The sequence below is a fragment of the Erpetoichthys calabaricus genome, chromosome 17, assembly GCF_900747795.2.
Source record: "Erpetoichthys calabaricus chromosome 17, fErpCal1.3, whole genome shotgun sequence".
Classification (NCBI taxonomy): Eukaryota; Metazoa; Chordata; class Cladistia; order Polypteriformes; family Polypteridae; genus Erpetoichthys; species Erpetoichthys calabaricus.
Genome location: NC_041410.2, coordinates 86,609,735 through 86,627,134, shown reverse-complemented (window position 1 = coordinate 86,627,134; position 17,400 = coordinate 86,609,735). Strand labels below are relative to the sequence as shown.

The window sequence follows — 17,400 nt, the reverse complement described above, 5'->3', positions numbered from 1 at the left end:
CTGAGCTCATTTTACTTCTGAAAAAGACATGTTTGTTTGAAGTGTTTAAATAAAGTTCCTGTCTCTACAATCTCCTGTGTTTCTGTGCAATTCTGTGACACAAGTGTGACATCCTGCAGCACTGCAGCCTCACTGTCCCTGGGATTGAGCCGCTGCACTAGTCTAGCCTGCCAGCTTCAGCGCTTACATCTGTGTGCTTGCATGCATCCAGTTCAAGCGCAGTTGGCTTGGTGATTTACTGAATTTCATCCATGGCGTCAGTTGCACCTTGTACATATTGTTCCAGTAGTTTTTTTTAATAGTTTTTACAGTTCATTAGCAGTGTGTAAAATGATCAGTGTTGCAGTAATTGTAATGCTCTTTGCATGAAAAAAAATCATCCAGGGTGGCGTCCACAGATGCATTAACCCCCAAGTATGTGGCAGTTTAAGGGTTGAAGCCCCAAGATGCCGCCGAAACGCCCTGCACCTTCTAATGCTTCTGGCAATGAAAACGTGCTTGCATGAATTACAGTACATATAGCGGTAACATCTGTATTTTACATTCCAGCACTGCGGGAGACATAGCAGTACAGTATACAGGTTTACCTTTACCTTCTTTTTTTAAGGTAATGTATTAAGCCGAGTCTGAAATTAAATTAAAGTGTTTAGGGGGCATATGTAGGGTTTAAACTATAAAATTTTTTATAACCACATCCAAAATTCGCGGTTTTTCACAATTTGCGGCTGCTTTAAGAATGTAACCCATGTGAATTTTGGGGGTGTACTGTAAATAAATTAGATATAAATATGCAGGTGCAAGTATAATACAATATTGGCAACAGGTCAAGTGAACTTGAATAAGAGTTAAGACTAAAAACCCATAAGTGAAAAAGAGAATTTGGTGCTGCCACAATGAATGCTACAATAAGTATTTTGTTATGTGCTCATGAAGAAAATTAAATCAAATTGTATAATTTGTTGCATAGCATCCTCCAACACATATTCAGTTACTCATTTGTTATACAAGAACTATTAAAATGACAAAAAAATCCTCCAAGCTGTATTCATTTAATGCTTTATGTTCTAAAGGATACATGAAAGGTTTTTTTTTTTTCACATCTGCATTGCATTGTATTATTCATAGCAACATGTTTTAAACTGGATAATTATTTTTCAACTCTGATTCAAAATTGTATTGTTGATTTAGGTTCACAAATTTGATATAATTTTTCTAGTTGCAATTCATGCATCCATATAGATTTTAAGGCACTCTCATCCAAACCAGATAGATAGATAGATAGATAGATAGATAGATAGATAGATAGATAGATAGATAGATAGATAGATAGATAGATAGATAGATAGATAGATAGATAGATAGATAGATAGATAGATAGATAGATAGATAGATAGATAGATAGATAGATAGATAGATAGATAGATAGATAGATAGATAGATAGACAGACAGACAGACAGACAGACAGACAGACAGACAGACAGACAGACAGACAGACAGACAGACAGACAGACAGACAGACAGACAGACAGACAGACAGACAGACAGACAGACAGACAGACAGACATTATTAATCCCAGGGGGAAATTCACATATTCCAGCAGCAAAAATATTAAAGAGTAATAAAAAATGCAGATAAAAAAAACAGACAATAACTTGAATAATGTTCAACGTTTACCCCCTCTTGTGGAATTGAAGAGTCGCATAGTTTGGGGGAGGAATGATCTTCTCAGTCTGTCAGTGGAGCAGGACAGTGACAGCAGTCTGTCACTGAAACTGCTCCTCTGTCTGGAGATGACACTGTTTAATGGATGTAGTGGATTCTCCATAATTGATAGGAGCCTGCTGAGCGCCCGTTGCTCTGCTACGGATGTCAGACCGTCCAGCTCTATGCCAACAATAGAGCCTGCCTTCCTCACCAGTTTGTCCAGGCGTGAGGCGTCTTTCTTCTTAATGCTGCCTCCCCAGTACACCACTGCGTAGAAGAGGGCACTCGCCACAACCATCTGATAGAACATCTGCAGCATCTTATTGCAGATGTTGAAGGACGCCAGCCTTCTAAGGAAGTATAGTCGGCTCTGTCCTTTCTTGCACAGAGAATCAGTATTGGCAGTCCAGTCTAATTTATCATCCAGCTGCACTCCCAGGTATTTGTAGGTCTGCACCCTCTGCACACAGTCACCTCTGATGATCACGGGGTCCATGAGGGGCCTGGGTCTCCTAAAATCCACCACCAGTTCCTTGGTTTTGCTGGTGTTCAGTTGTAGGTGGTTTAAGTCGCACCATTTAACAAAGTCCTTGATTAGGTCCCTATACTCCTCCTCCTGCCCACTCCTGATGCAGCCTACGATAGCAGTGTCGTCAGCAAACTTTTACACGTGGCAGGACTCCGAGTTATATTGGAAGTCCGACGTATGTTGGCTGAACAGGACAGGAGAAAGTACAGTCCCCTGTGGCGCTCCTGTGTTGCTGACCACAATGTCAGACCTGCAGTTCCCGAGACGCACATACTGAGGTCTGTCTTTAAGATAGTCCACGATCCATGCCACTAGGTATGAATCTACTCCCATCTCTGTCAGCTTGTCCCTAAGGAGCAGAGGTTGGATGGTGTTGAAGGCGCTAGAGAAGTCTAGAAACATAATTCTTACAGCACCACTGCCTCTGTCCAAGTGGGAGAGGGATTGATGTAGCATATAGATGATGGCATCTTCCGCTCCCACCTTCTCCTGGTATGCGAACTGCAGAGGGTCGAGGGCGTGTTGGACCTGTGGCCTCAGGTGGTGAAGCAGCAGCCGCTCCATGGTCTTCATCACATGTGATGTTAGAGTGACAGGCCGGAAGTCATTCAGCTCACCAGGATGTGATACCTTTGGGACTGGGGTGATGCAAGATGTTTTCCAAAGCCTCGGGACTTTCCCCTGTTCCAGGCTCAGGTTGAAGATGCGCTGTAGAGGACCCCCCAGCTCTGATGCACAGACCTTCAGCAGTCATGGCGATACTCCATCTGGACCTGCTGCTTTGCTGGCACGAAGTTTCCTCAGCTCTCTGCTCACTTGCGCTGCTGTAATTGTGGGTGGGGATGTCTCTCCTATGTTGGTATCAGCAGAAGGATGTGTAGAGAGTGCAGTAATCCGAGGTGAGAGTGGGTTAGGGTGGTCAAACCTGTTAAAGAAGATGTTCATTTGGTTTGCTCTCTTCACGTCTCTCTCGATGGTGGCACCCTGCTTCGAGCTGCAGCCAGTGATGATCTTCATCCCATCCCACACTTCCTTCATGCTGTTGTTCTGCAACTTCTGCTCCAGCTTTCTCCTGTACTGCTCCTTCGCCGCCCTGAGCTGGACTCGGAGTTCCTTCTGCACGCGCTTGAGCTCATGCTGATCACCGTCTTTAAAGGCCTTTTTCTTCTGGTTCAAAAGGCCCTTGATGTCACTTGTAATCCATGGCTTGTTGTTAGCATTGCAGCGTAATGTTCTTACTGGAACTAAAATGTCCATACAGAAGTTGATGTAGTCAGTAGTGCAGTCAACAACCTCCTCAATGCTCTCACTATGTGATCCCTGCAGGATATCCCAGTCTGTAGTTCCAAAACATTGTCTCAGAGTATTCTCAGCCTCCGGGGTCCACTTCCTGAATGATGGTTTGGTTACAGGTAGGACTCTCACTTTTGGTTTGTAGTGAGGCTGAAGCAGAACCAGGTTATGATTTCCTTTCCCAAGCGCAGGCAGCGGGGTGGCACTGTATGCGTCTTTAACGTTTGCATACAGTAAATCAATAGTCTTATTTCCCCGGGTGTTACAGTCCACATACTGGGAGAATGCAGGTAATGTTTTGTCCAGCGTCACATGGTTAAAGTCTCCAGCGATTAGCACAAGTGCCTCGGGGTGCTGCATTTTGTTTTTATAAGACTTCAGTGCCTTTCAAAATACAGTTCAAATGTGCAGTTACTGTGGGAATTAAACCTACTAAAAGGCCACTTTCACATAAAGGAGACTTGTATTGAGGACTTAAAAGCCACAGGTCAAAAGAGATGCAAACTGAATGGCAATGTCCTACAGGGAGATGGCTCTGCTTCTGATTCTTTAATATTGCTTATCTAATTCAGCATTTTGAAATACTAGCACATTTTCCAAACCAAACTGATAACCACCATTTAGAAGCTCCTTAAATAACATTCAAGTCTCAAAGCAAGAATAAATGATTATCATCTCTTTCATCATAAGTGACTTAAACATTTCCTTTATGGCTGCTACATTTATTTTATGAAGGCTTTTCCAAAACCATTCCACAAGGGGCTAGTTACAAATCTGCTGTCTGATTCAAGTACAGGCTTTATGACTAGGCCACACTATTAATGTGACGGTAGTGTTCCTTGAGTCATTGTCCTACCAATAATTAATTCTTCAACATGACCATCTGTAGAAAGCTGACCTTTATTTAGCTTCATCCATTTTGTCCTCCCTCCTGACCCTCACTAATGAAACGCATTCCCAACTCTATAGGTCATCAAGTATTGTCAGTGGTTTATCTGACCAATTTAGTTTCTTTCCCAGGAGGTTATTTTGGAGGACAGACCACTCAAAACAGATTCTAAACAGTGTTAATATCCCTTGAAGCCCTTCATAACTGACCTGACTATGCGTTAAGGGTAACCTTTTTTTGTTTTTAACATTTTATTATGATTTGTCACTTTACACAAATATACCAAGTTTTTCAATTTGATTCTTTATCATTAAACCTTAGGGTACCATGAAAAGAATTTGTTGCTTGCCCCACTGACACAGAACATCAAAAATGCAGTGACAATACAGTACACAATACAAAATGACAGTGCGGCAGACAAATTAAATGGCAATAAATAGAAAATCGTTCAAGTTGTGTGCTCTAAAAGTCTGTATTTTCAGATAAAAATACTTCCCAATTGTAGAATCAAACTATTGGGACTTTAAAATTTAAATAAGGAAAACACTTACTGAACACAAATGAAACATCACTGATGGAGCCAATTACTATATGTCATAGCAAAATGGATGGATACTAATCAATCATGATTTCTGCACTTATTTTGTTATTGATTTTATTCATTCCACTCAAACTTTACTAAGTGTGAAGTTGGTCGTCTATACCACAGGAATAAAATGCATTTTGAAAGTTAGTTCTAAGATAAAACATGCACATATATTCAAATAATTCCTCTGATAAATTCAAACATTATACCACCTGCATCATCATTTCCCAAAATATCAATCTATTTCTGAAGGCACATACCTATTGTGCAGGATATAAAGTAGATTCTAGAAGAGTTGTTGACCCATATATCAAACCGGTGACAATATGCCACCAGAAGGCCTGTTTAGATGACAAATTGAATATAAATTAATTTAATTTACTTACTTAAAACTCATTTATAACATTAACATTTATACTTTTTAGAAATCGTACTAGCAGGGTTTCTCTTGCTAGATATTATTTAACTGAAGATCAACTAGAAGCCTCATTCTGGCCCCCACCATCATCCTGTGCATATTCAGTACCTTATTCTGTATTCTGCAGTATTAAACACTTCACTGACTTGCATTCCTAAGCTCTCAGTCAAAAAAGAAAGTGGTTATAGTTTCTAAGCAGATACTTAGCTACATCTCAAAAAGAAAAATAAAATGCAGCAGTTTACGGAGAAGTGTGGCAGAAGTACAATGCCAATGTGTTATCTGCCTTAAAAGCTCTATGTCTATACTAAAAATTACAAACCGCTGCATTTAATGTTTTAATGCATTTCACCTATCTCTATTATATATACCATTAATAAATAATCAACCTACCTTCATTTTTGGCTTTGGTCCCACTCCTAACATTGCACAATTAAACTGTGTACAAGAAAAATATTACCTATACAAACTGTATGTTTGGACTAACTTTAAAAAATGTATATATATTATATAAAAATGAAAGCAATACTTCAAATTTCCAATATTAATACATGATGCTTTCTCTTGTGTCTTTTCAAAAGTAATGTCACAGTTTTAATAATTAGGCACCTGGTACAATGATGTCTCCATATCCAAGAATAGAAAACTGAATCCCACAAACATTCGGAGCAGGATCATTGAGCCGAGGGACCCTCATTAAAACTGGCAGCTATAAAATAAACCACCACAGTGAATTTATAGTTTAGGATATTTTTAGGCAGATCTACAATAACAATAAATACAGCTGTACTACATACTCTGAATATTAACAAAGCTGTAAAAAGATTGGTGCATGTAGGTAGCAAATGGCAACTTGGTTTAATTGTAAGCAAATTAATAAAAAGGTATACTTAATTTGTATACTTTCAACATTGCACAATTGAGCATTAAGCAAAAATGGGTTAAAGTTAAATAGAATTAATGCCAATAATCAGCATCAGTTAGATACAATTTGACAACGAAATCAGATGTAGACAGACAAAATTATGTTTGAGGTTGACCAGATGAGGTTCTACTAATCCTAATAAGTAACAAAATAATTTATAAATATGGCCATTAATAATTACTAAAAAAACATTGCAGAAGAAATCAAAGAACTACTTATAGTGTGTACAAATGTGAAATAATCTAAAATTTAGATCTTACTTTCTCTCTCCGAGATGTTGAGTCTGGGAGGCCTTGAAGAACACTTCCACCATTCTAGAATTAAACCCAAAACAAAATATGTCTACATAATTTCCTAACTGGCTTAGCAAAAGCTCATCATACTGGTCAGCCTAGTTAGTTCAGACAAAAATCAAAGTCATTATCCCATGTAAAGACAAGTGTTGAAGGTCGATCGCACACGGGTGGGTACCTTTTCGTCACTGGATCCTCCGCCTGAAGCAACGTCTATCATAATGCTCTCTCCACTCTGAGAAAAATCCGAAAGAATATGAAACAATCAGTATATGCACAAAAAACAACGCACACATTTTACGATTAAAATGATTAATTTACGATCTGATCAGCTAAGCTAGTTAGACAAAATTAGCTACTTTATCTTTCAAGACCACTTTACAAAGTTCAGGAATTAAACAGTCGAATGTATCTATCTCAGTGTAAACACTCCTCTAAATTGACCGTTACATATTCAGTAGACACATATACAGTACACTAGATTCATACTAGTTAAGTTCAGTATTTCTTCACTTTTTTACATTCAGGGGGCACTGTGTCTCCAAGAGCAGCTTATAACAGCAGGCTGAAACTAGATGAAAAGGCTTTAAAATGTACTGATTATGTCCACTTTGAAGCAGCCTAGCTTACGTTTCACAAAGTATGTTTTCAACATCTCAGAGTGATGCTTACGACAACTAAAAGAAATTGGAACAAAATAAAAGTTTTACCATAAGAGTCCTAGTACAATAGATGGGTGGTGCTTTCTTGAAAACAAAAATACATCTGTAGATGCACTCCATTATTTAGACCAAAAGTGTGCCTGTGTAACAATTTAAATAAAAAAAAAAAATGCACACACCCAAGATGTTTAAAAAAAAGCAAAACTAGAGCAAAATCAATAGTTGTAGTGTAGTAGTGCTTGACTAAAAAAACCTCTCACTAACAAACACATTTACTGCTCTGCAGTTTGACTATGAATTCGATCCTGTGATCTTTGGTAGGCAAAAAATACATGCATACAAATGGAAATTTAAAAGTATATTCCAGAAAACATTTGTCATATGTTTCCCAAAAAGGGATTAACATAAATAAGTATACAGTTAGGTCCATAAATATTTGGACAGAGAACTTTTTTTCTAATTTTGGTTCTGTACATTACCACAATGAATTTTAAATGAAACAACTCCGATGTAGTTGAAGTGTAGACATTCTGCTTTAATTCAGTGGGGTGAACAAAACGATTGCATAAAAATGTGAGGCAACTAAAGCATTTTTTGAACACAATCCCTTCACTTCTGGGGCTCAAAAGTAATTGGACAAATTAAATAACTGGAAATAAAATGTTCATTTCTAATACTTGGTTGAAAACCCTTTGCTGGCAATGACAGCCTGAAGTCTTGAACTCATGGACATCACCAGATGTTGGGTTTCCTCCTTTTTAATGCTCTGCCAGGCTTTTACTGCAGCGGCTTTCAGTTGCTGTTTGTTTGTGGGCCTTTCTGTGTGAAGTTTAGTCTTCAACAAGTGAAATGCCTGCTCAATTGGGTTAAGATCAGGTGACTGACTTGGCCATTCAACAATTTTCCACTTCTTTGCTTTAATAAACTTCTGGGTTGCTTTGGCTGTATGTTTTGGGTCATTGTCCATCTGTATCATGAAACGCCGCCCAATCAGTTTGACTGCATTTAGCTGGATTTGAGCAGACAGTATGTCTCTGAACACCTCAGAATTCATTCGGCTGCTTCTGTCCTGCGTCACATCATCAATAAACACTAGTGTCCCAGTGCCACTGGCAGCCATGCACGCCCAAGCCATCACACTGCCTCCCTCCACCGTGTTTTACAGATGATGTGCTATGCTTTGGATAATGAGCTGTTCCACGCCTTCTCCATACTTTTTTCTTGCCATCATTCTGGTAGAGGTTCATCTTGGTTTCATCTGTCCAAAGAATGTTTTTCCAGAACTGTGCTGGCTTTTTTAGATGTTCTTTAGCAAAGTCCAATCTAGCCTTTCTGGTCTTGAGGCTTATGAGTGGCTTGCACCTTGTAGTGCACCCTCTGTATTTACTTTCATGCAGTCTTCTCTTTATGGTAGATTTGGATATCGATACGCCCGCCTACCCCCTGCAGAGTGTTGTTCACTTGGTTGGCTGTTGTGAAGGGGTTTCTCTTCACCATGGAAATGATTCTGCGATCATCCACCACTGTTGTCTTCCGTGGATGTCCAGGTCTTTTTGCGTTGCTGAGTTCATCAGTGCTTTCTTTCTTTCTCAGGATGTACCAAACTGTAGATTTTGCCACTCGTAATATTGTAGCAATTTCTCGGATGGTTTTTTTCTGTTTTCGCAGCTTAAGGATGGTTTCTTTCACCTGCATGGAGAGCTCCTTTGACCGCATGTTGTCTGTTCACAGCAAAATCTTCCACATGCAAGCACCACACCTCAAATCAACTCCAGGCCTTTTATCTGCTTAATTGATAATGACATAACGACGGACTTGACCACACCTGCCCATGAAATAGCCTTTGAGTCAAGTGTCCAATTACTTTTGAGCCCCTGAAATGAAGGGATTGTGTTAAAAAATGCTTTAGTTGCCTCACATTTTTATGCAATCGTTTTGTTCACCCCACTGAATTAAAGCTGAAAGTCTGCACTTCAACTGCATCTGAGTTGTTTCATTTAAAATTCATTGTGGTAAAGAACCAAAATTAGAAAAAAGTTGTCTCTGTCCAAATATTTATGGACCTAACTGTATATAGTCCTGAGCTTAGCCAGGTACTCGACTCAGAGAAGCTAGCACGATTGCTCCTCAAAGATTCAACATCACTTTAAAGGCTATAAATGTACAGCGTGTCACTTTCCAAAATCCAGGCAGGAGGAAATTTTTGTTTTTCTAACCTGTGCACAGCAATTAATGGTGTGAAAGCAGTGTGGTGTATAAAAGGTTCTAAATAAAATGTACTGTGAAGGTTTGCTTAAATATGACAACCATAATGCATACAGGAGCAGGACATCGTGCAAGGCCTCAATCCCACTTTACCCATAGGACTGCTGGATTGGCACAGTAAATAATGAAAAGTGAAAATTATTTTCAGCATTAGAGGTGCATATTTATTAGAGAATAATATTCATACTTACTTTCGTTAGAAATGGAGTAATGAAAACAAAGAATACATCATAAACAAGCAGGAGGCTGAGTAATATAACATGCAGCTGAAAGAAGAATTAAAAAAAGGTATCAGGATATTATATATATTATACAGTATATATACACACATATACATACATACACACACACACACACATATCGCACTCAACAGTTTGTTTTTATTTACAACTGTGTAAAAAACAAAAATGCATTACCAGAAAAAACACTGAATTATTTTTGACTTCAACTTTTTTTAAAAATTAACTAAAACAGCCTTTCCTCTTTCATATTGTGTTCACAACAAGTAACAGACGCTAACCAGGCAATTTCTGGTAGTTCTCCTCCCCCATTACATTTTTAACAATCAAGAAAGTTCTGCTGCAAAAGGAATAGTCAATGCAAAATTAAGGCAAACAATACCATATACAGTACAAAGCAAAGTAAAATTTAAATTTTTAGTTTAAACAATGGAATAACTATGAGAAATTTAAACTTTACTTTGCTTTGTACTGTTTTTGTGAATAAATTAAAGATACATTAAAAGGAAAGTACGTATACATGTTGAAACATGTTTGCTGATCTGATGTATAAAATATTTCCATAAGTTGTTCTTGCTTTCATTTTTCTGCTTACTGTCCGAGGCAGTCCAAGTAGTATTTGTGCCATTCATGAATGAAACAAGCAAAATGCACATAAGAAAATTTAAATTATAAATGACACAGCCACACTTTGTCTTGCACCTCAGAAGCTCAGCTTGATCAAAGTCATTATATACATTTATTATACTGTATGTGGTCTCCCCTTCCACCATACCTCAAAAAATACTATGGGGGGGGAAAAAAAAAAAAACTACATTATGAAAATTTACAGAATAAGGATGCTCACGAATAATTAATAAACCAAAGAGTCATTTAACCCCCTATTAAATATTTAACATACTGTCTCTTCAATAATACCCAATTTTAGATTATCGTTGCTGAGAGGCTGCTAAACCAGTTACAACTGTAAAGATAAACATACAGTATAAAATGACATATAAAAGGAACAAGTCACCCCTTGCCAAATTATGAATGTTACTGGCAATTTTAAATAACAAACCTTGAACTATAATTCTATATTTAGACTGTGACTAGTCAGGCAGTGCTAGAAATATTGATAATGTAGGTCTTTATTGTATTTTCGGCATTGGTTCTTATAACAGCTAAGGGTCTAAAGGACTGTATAACAACTAAAACTTTGAAAGGACAAGACACTGTAAAATCTAACAACTTCTAGAAATAACTGAATAAAACAAAACAAAGGGCTCACCAAAACATTTTGACACTGCGGGCTAAATAACTCAAGACTGTTTTTTAGAATACAGACCTGAAACACTGTCTAGATCACAGTACAATTAGCAAAAGTGAATCGATAACTACGAATATCCTTTATGCATATATTTAGTTGCTAGTTCAATTTAATGAAAAGAAAAGGAAATTAAAAAAAAATGTTGCCATTCTCCACAGCTTGATGATGTAGTCTGTTATGAATGAAAATAATGTGTTAGCACTAAAATAGCTCTAGATAAGGAACCTCACTTCTTGACGTGATGCAGTGCTGCAGATTTTTAATCCAGCCACTTCTTTATTTAGTCACCAATTACTATTATTAATGGAACACACTTTGTTGCCTTGATTTTACAACCTAAATGGCTCATATTGATAATTGGTAGCTGATTAAGAAAATAAGTACTGTGTGTCTCCAGGTCAAAAACATTTAAATTAGGGGTTTCAAATTTAATTCCTGGAGGGCGAAAAAAGGTTTCAGGTTTTCACTGCTACAAATTTTATAATCAGAATCCAATTCTTGCTGTGCAATACTTTATAGACATTTCTGCATTTTTTTCCCCTGGAGAACATCATTCATATTGTTCTCAAACTGAGAATAGGCCAGCACAAAGACAGATTTATTAACAGAACATTATATTTATTTCACAATATTGCAGCCAGATGAAATACACATACCTTGAAACTTGAGATTTTTATGACTCTTAGAAAATTAAGGCAAAAGGCAACTCCCAAAAAATCCTGCAAAATCCAAACCCAGCTAAAAGAAAGAAATACATTACATGTAAGCAACAGAATCACTCAAGCAGCTAAATATGTGCAAAAAAGTGAATCAATGCTGATGAAATCATGTTTGGATGGTATTAGTGTTTGTAAAAATAATAAGCAACAGTGTGCCAAACCTTTTTTTTTTTTTTTAAATTTAAAATATTAAAGGAATACTCAACCACCTTTAAAGAATCGGAGGGTAAACAGTAAACTAAAAAGTACAGGCAATTTTAAAATTATATGGTAACCACAACAGATAGAAGCTGATGCAATAAAACTCTGGCTTATGGGTAGTTCAAACATGCACAGCGCTCAGCCATTAGTTTAGTTGAAGCCAAGGTCAATGGAGCATGGAAGCTCTGCTGCGGGACTGGACCATTGTTCAACAATGCGCCTTAGTGAGATTTCTTTGGGCAGAGGGAGTGAAATCTGCTGAAACAGATCAAGAAAACCTGAATTTTGCCTTTTTGATCGTATGCATCAAGAGAGCTTTTAAAACCCTTAGATGTTTTACAAGTCTGTTATAATAATTTCATGGTTATTTTTGAAACCTCTTACAGACCTAAATAGAAAATTCCTTCCTGAATATTAATGTGGATGGATGATTCTTTTCAGAATCAAAAATGGTTCTCCTATGGCATCACTGTGAAGAACCAGTTGGTCACCTTTAAGTTCACTTACTCTAATACTTTCATTTTTATAAGGTGCAGCTTTTTAGTTTTTCAAATCACCTTCGTGGTTGTTTGATGATGAAGAGTTTTTTGCTGAAAGAACATCATGTTGCAAACTCTGGGCTGGGACTGTACCAGTTATTAGTTGCAACATGGTATTTTATTACCTTTTTATTAAAAAAGTATTCAAAGACGAAAATGTTATACTTCTTTAATTAACATATTAAGAACTAAAATCTGGCCATTTATTTTAGAAAGTGGGTACTTATGAATTCATTTACAAATTAAACTTGAAATTTTTGAAATAATAGTAATTACATTACCTATCTTCATTGCGATACACGGCCCATATTACAGATAACGTGATACAAGCTGCACCAAGTAAAATCATTCTTATCTCAACCGTTTTGCTTCTGCATGAGAAACTGGAGAAGAAAATCAGTCATGTAAAACAACAACATAAAATGATTTCTAAAATACACACCATACTTTTTTGTAAAAGATTAAAACAAATAATGGCCAAATTCATTTTGCTCACACAGAACTTCTCGTCAATGTACATGGAACATTCAAAGATAAAAAATATCCATTTAATCTTATTAAAAGTATATTTTCACTTACAGTATATCACAAAAATGAGTACACCCCTCACATTTTTGTAAATATTTTATTATATCTTTTCATGGTACAACACTGAAGATATGACACTTTGATCCAATGTAAAGTAGTCCGTGTTCAGCTTTTATAACAGTGTAAATTTGCTGTCCCCTCAAAATAACTCAACACACAGCCATTAATGTCTAAACCGCTGGCAACAAAAGTGAGTACACCCCTAAGTGAAAAATGTACAAATTGTGCCCAATTAGCCATTTTCCCTCCACAGTGTCATGAGACTCGTTAGTGTTACAAGGTCTCAGGTGTGTTAAATTTGGTGTTATCGCTCGCACTCTCTCATACTGGTCACTGGAAGTTCAACATGGCGCCTCATGGCAAAGAACTCTCTCAGGATCAAAAAAAAAAAGAATTGTTGCTCTACATAAAGATGGCCTCGGCTATAAGAAGATTGCCAACACCTTGAAACTGAGCTGCAGCACGGTGGCCAAGACCATACAGCGGTTTAACAGGACAGGCTCCACTCAGAAAAGGCCTCGCCGTGGTCGACCAAAGAAGTTGAGTGCACATGCTCAGCGTCATATCCAGACGCTGTCTTTTGAAAATAGACGTATGAGTGCTGCCAGCATTGCTGCTGATGTTGAAGGGGTGGGGGGGTCAGCCTGTCAGTGCTCAGACCATACGCCCGCTGCACACTGCATCAAATTGGTCTGCATGGCTGTCGCCCCAGAAGGAAGCCTCTTCTAAAGATGATGCACAAGAACGCCCGCAAACAGTTTGCTGAAGACAAGCAGACTAAGGACATGGATTACTGGAACCATTTCCTGTAGTCTGATGAGACCAAGATAAACTTATTTGGTTCAGATGGTGTCAAGCGTGTGTGGTGGCAACCAGGTGAGGAGTACAAAGACAAGTGTGTCTTGCCTACAGTCAAGCATGGTGGTGGGAGTGTCATGGTTTGGGGCTGCAGGAGTGCTGCCGGCACTGGGGCGCTACAGTTCATTGAGAGAACCATGAATGCCAACATGTACTGTGACATACTGAAGCAGGGCATGATCCCTTCCCTTCAGAAACTGGGCCACAGTGCAGTATTCCAACATGATAATGACCCTAAACACACCTGCAAGACGACTACTGCCTTGCTAAAGAAACCGAGGGTAAAGGTGCTAGACTGGCCAAGCATGTCTCCAGACCTAAACCCTATTGAGCATCTGTGGGGCATCCTCAAACGGAAGGTGGAGGAGTGCAAGGTCTTGAACATCCACCAGCTCCGTGATGTCGTCATGGAGGAGTGGAAGAGGATTCCAGTGGCAACCTGTGAAGCTCTAGTAAACTCCATGCCCAAGAGAGTTAAAGGCAGTGCTGGAAAATAATGGTGGCCACACAAAATATTGACACTTTGGGCACAATTTGGACATTTTTCACTTTGGGGTGTACTCACTTTTGTTGCCAGCGGTTTTAATGGCTGTGTGTTGAGTTATTTTGAGGGAACAGCAAATTTACATTGTTATACAAACTGTACACGGACTACTTTACAATGTATTAAAGTGTCATATCTTCAGTGTTGTCCCATGAAAAGATATAATAAATTATTTACAAAAATGTGAGGGGTGTACTCACTTTTGTGATATACTGTATAATTAGCATAGCCTCATTTAACTGCAACAAATATAGTCAGGTCCAGAAAATTTTAATTTCTGCTTATATACAAAGTAACATTTACATAGCAATTCATAAGAATTGTTGATTAATTTACAGAACATCAGAATGAAAAAATACTTTGATGAAACAGGTTGTATTCAATTTTTGTTAGCTTTAGTAAGCATCATGTGGCAGTGTTAGCTGCTGAAAGAACTACAGAAAAATCGGAAGTGGTCTACCCTAGACATTTTTGTATACCCAGAGGATGGATATTTGAGTAAACCACAAAACAGTGATTATACTTTTATGTTATGTACATTAAAGAACCATCAACAACAAATCAAATCAAATTAATAATATATTGAACAATTATTACAAAGTAAAGTTGAAAAAAAATCAGACTTGGCAGCTGCATGGAAAAAAAGGTAAAGTTCCACTTCTGGTCAGTGGAAACAGCCCAAAAGTTAATAGAAATCTATGTTTTGTTCCTAATACTTGTATGCAAAATTTGGTTGACCCAAGTGAAAGTGTACTCAAGTTATTGTGCTTAACATACACATACAGAATTCCAAAAATGGTATTTTCAGACTCAGACAGGTCTTAAACTTCGAGATTCATCAAAATCTTGAAATGGAATTCTTGGAGAATTCCAATACTTTCCCTATACTTCATATACGAGAAAGTCAGGGAGGTCTAAAATGTCGAGATTCATCAAAATCTTGACATCGAATTTTTGGACGATTACAATACTGTTCCTATACTTCATATACAAGAAAGTAAAAACAAAATACACAAACAGACTAATTGGTCTCTGTATTCTTGGTGCAATTATTTTTATAGTTTATACCTAAAATGTATGGTATATTCATGATTTGGCTGGATTTCCAAGCAAAACATTTTTGTCTATAATCCTCATAACAAAACTGATGGAGTCATAACTAGTTCTATTGCAAAATACTAGCATAAATTCAGGAATTATTTTTAAATGGTAACCTACTACCAGTGAAAAATATATCAACAAAGTATGCTGGATTAGTCTTATATCCCACACAAATTATTAAAAAAAAAAAAGAACAATAGTGTTTCAGCTCTCTTCAAATGCCATTTTTAATCAAAAAGCAGTTTTGAATACTGTACTATACATTGAAATTAAATATCAGCTCACCTGCATCTCCCGTATGGTACCTTCTCAAGGAGCACAGATAAACAGTGGAATAAGGCCATAGCAGAAGCAATGCAGAAAATACAAATAATCAAATAAACTGTAAAACATATAAAACAGACACTTAAAATGATTCCAATCTGTAGTATGAAGAATTAAAAAAAAAACATGATTAATAAAGGGAAAAAAGGCAGCTGCTAAAGTAGTTTGCTCTTTAAGTAAAATTGCATTAAGCAGAGTTTTTAGAAATATTCAGGTCATCACAAAGCAAAAAATATACCACAGCTCTTGGACAGCGTCAGTTTTGTCTTTGGGGTATTTTTTTTCTTTAATACATTCAAATTATATATGAATACCCAAATTCTTTCAGTAAAACCTATTCTATTTCTAGTGAAACTGGGATCATGTCTTCCCTTTGCCGTTATTCTCCTGCTTAGCAGCTAGGGGGAGTACACAGTCCCAGACTAGGGCGACTGGTTATCTCCTTCCAAATAGACAGCCTTAGAAGCATGGCATTTTTAAGGGCTGCTAAGGACTCCCTGAAGGACACCATCAGCACCAGCTAGACAGTGCTCTGTAGCAAAAGGCCAGCCACCATTTATCCAAGAATTCGTTTAAGAATTGCTCGAGAAGTAATGGGATGGAGTTTATAGGCACTTCATACCCCCTGAGCGAATAGTACATCTAGGGACAGGAAGAGAGCTGGGGCAAAGTAGAGAGAGGGGATAGGGGGAATAAGACATTAAAAGGAGGGGGGGAGAGAGAGAGAGGTTATAAGGTATTAGGGAGATGGACAAGTGGCTCTTAATCAGAGATAAATGGAGATTAAGGCCCATTTTAAAAGTGGAGGAACAGGGTTCCTGCTTTTCCTTATTCATTTTTTACTTTGTGGACCCCAGTTGTCAGGTAAGAGACAGTATAAAATTAATCAAATATCCAATTCAAATGAATCCCGCCACTCCCCTTTTTTTAAAATTAGCTGCAGGGAGTATTGCCGTCTCATAAAGCTTAGACCCTAGGTATCTTGTGTGTATTTTCATGTTATCCTGCCCCTGTGGACCCCCTACCTTCGAAGCATATTAAACAATATGAAAGTGTGTGGGTATGTATGATTGGAAGACTTCCTAGCTTAAGAACATTAGTGTCTTCAGTTAAACATTAGGAAACAAGCAGAATGACACACATCCTAACCTTATATTACCCATATTTAAAACACAAATGCTACTTTCTATACTTAAAAGTTCAGATACAGTACTTTTAAAATAAAATTAGGCAGAAAAACAGGCCTGTAATTAAATCAAAATACCCTATGCTAGCTGGGACAGGCTCCAGCAGACCCCCACGACCCTGTTCAGGAGTAAGCGGGTTAGAAAATCACTGACTGACTTTCGAGGACAGGACCTGGGTACCTTGAAACCAATTTTGTACTTTGTTCATCCCATTTTACACCAACG

At 37.7% G+C, this 17,400-nt stretch overlaps 1 protein-coding gene across 3 annotated transcripts in view; it reads right to left on the bottom strand.

Moving 5' to 3' along the window:
• The window catches only part of zgc:123258 (uncharacterized protein LOC641502 homolog), a 50,353-nt gene that overhangs the window by 15,856 nt on the left and 17,097 nt on the right, over window positions 1-17,400 (bottom strand). For 2 of the 3 annotated variants that reach the window (XM_028823651.2, XM_028823653.2), the window contains exons 7-14: window positions 15,950-16,046; window positions 12,855-12,956; window positions 11,771-11,852; window positions 9,758-9,832; window positions 6,818-6,874; window positions 6,607-6,660; window positions 6,031-6,130; window positions 5,264-5,344 (exon numbers count right to left, since the gene is read on the bottom strand). In XM_028823651.2, the coding sequence (XP_028679484.1) occupies window positions 5,264-5,344; window positions 6,031-6,130; window positions 6,607-6,660; window positions 6,818-6,874; window positions 9,758-9,832; window positions 11,771-11,852; window positions 12,855-12,956; window positions 15,950-16,046 (648 nt within the window). The remainder of the gene's footprint in view (window positions 1-5,263; window positions 5,345-6,030; window positions 6,131-6,606; window positions 6,661-6,817; window positions 6,875-9,757; window positions 9,833-11,770; window positions 11,853-12,854; window positions 12,957-15,949; window positions 16,047-17,400) is intronic. The other variant, XM_028823654.2, reaches the window with a different exon arrangement.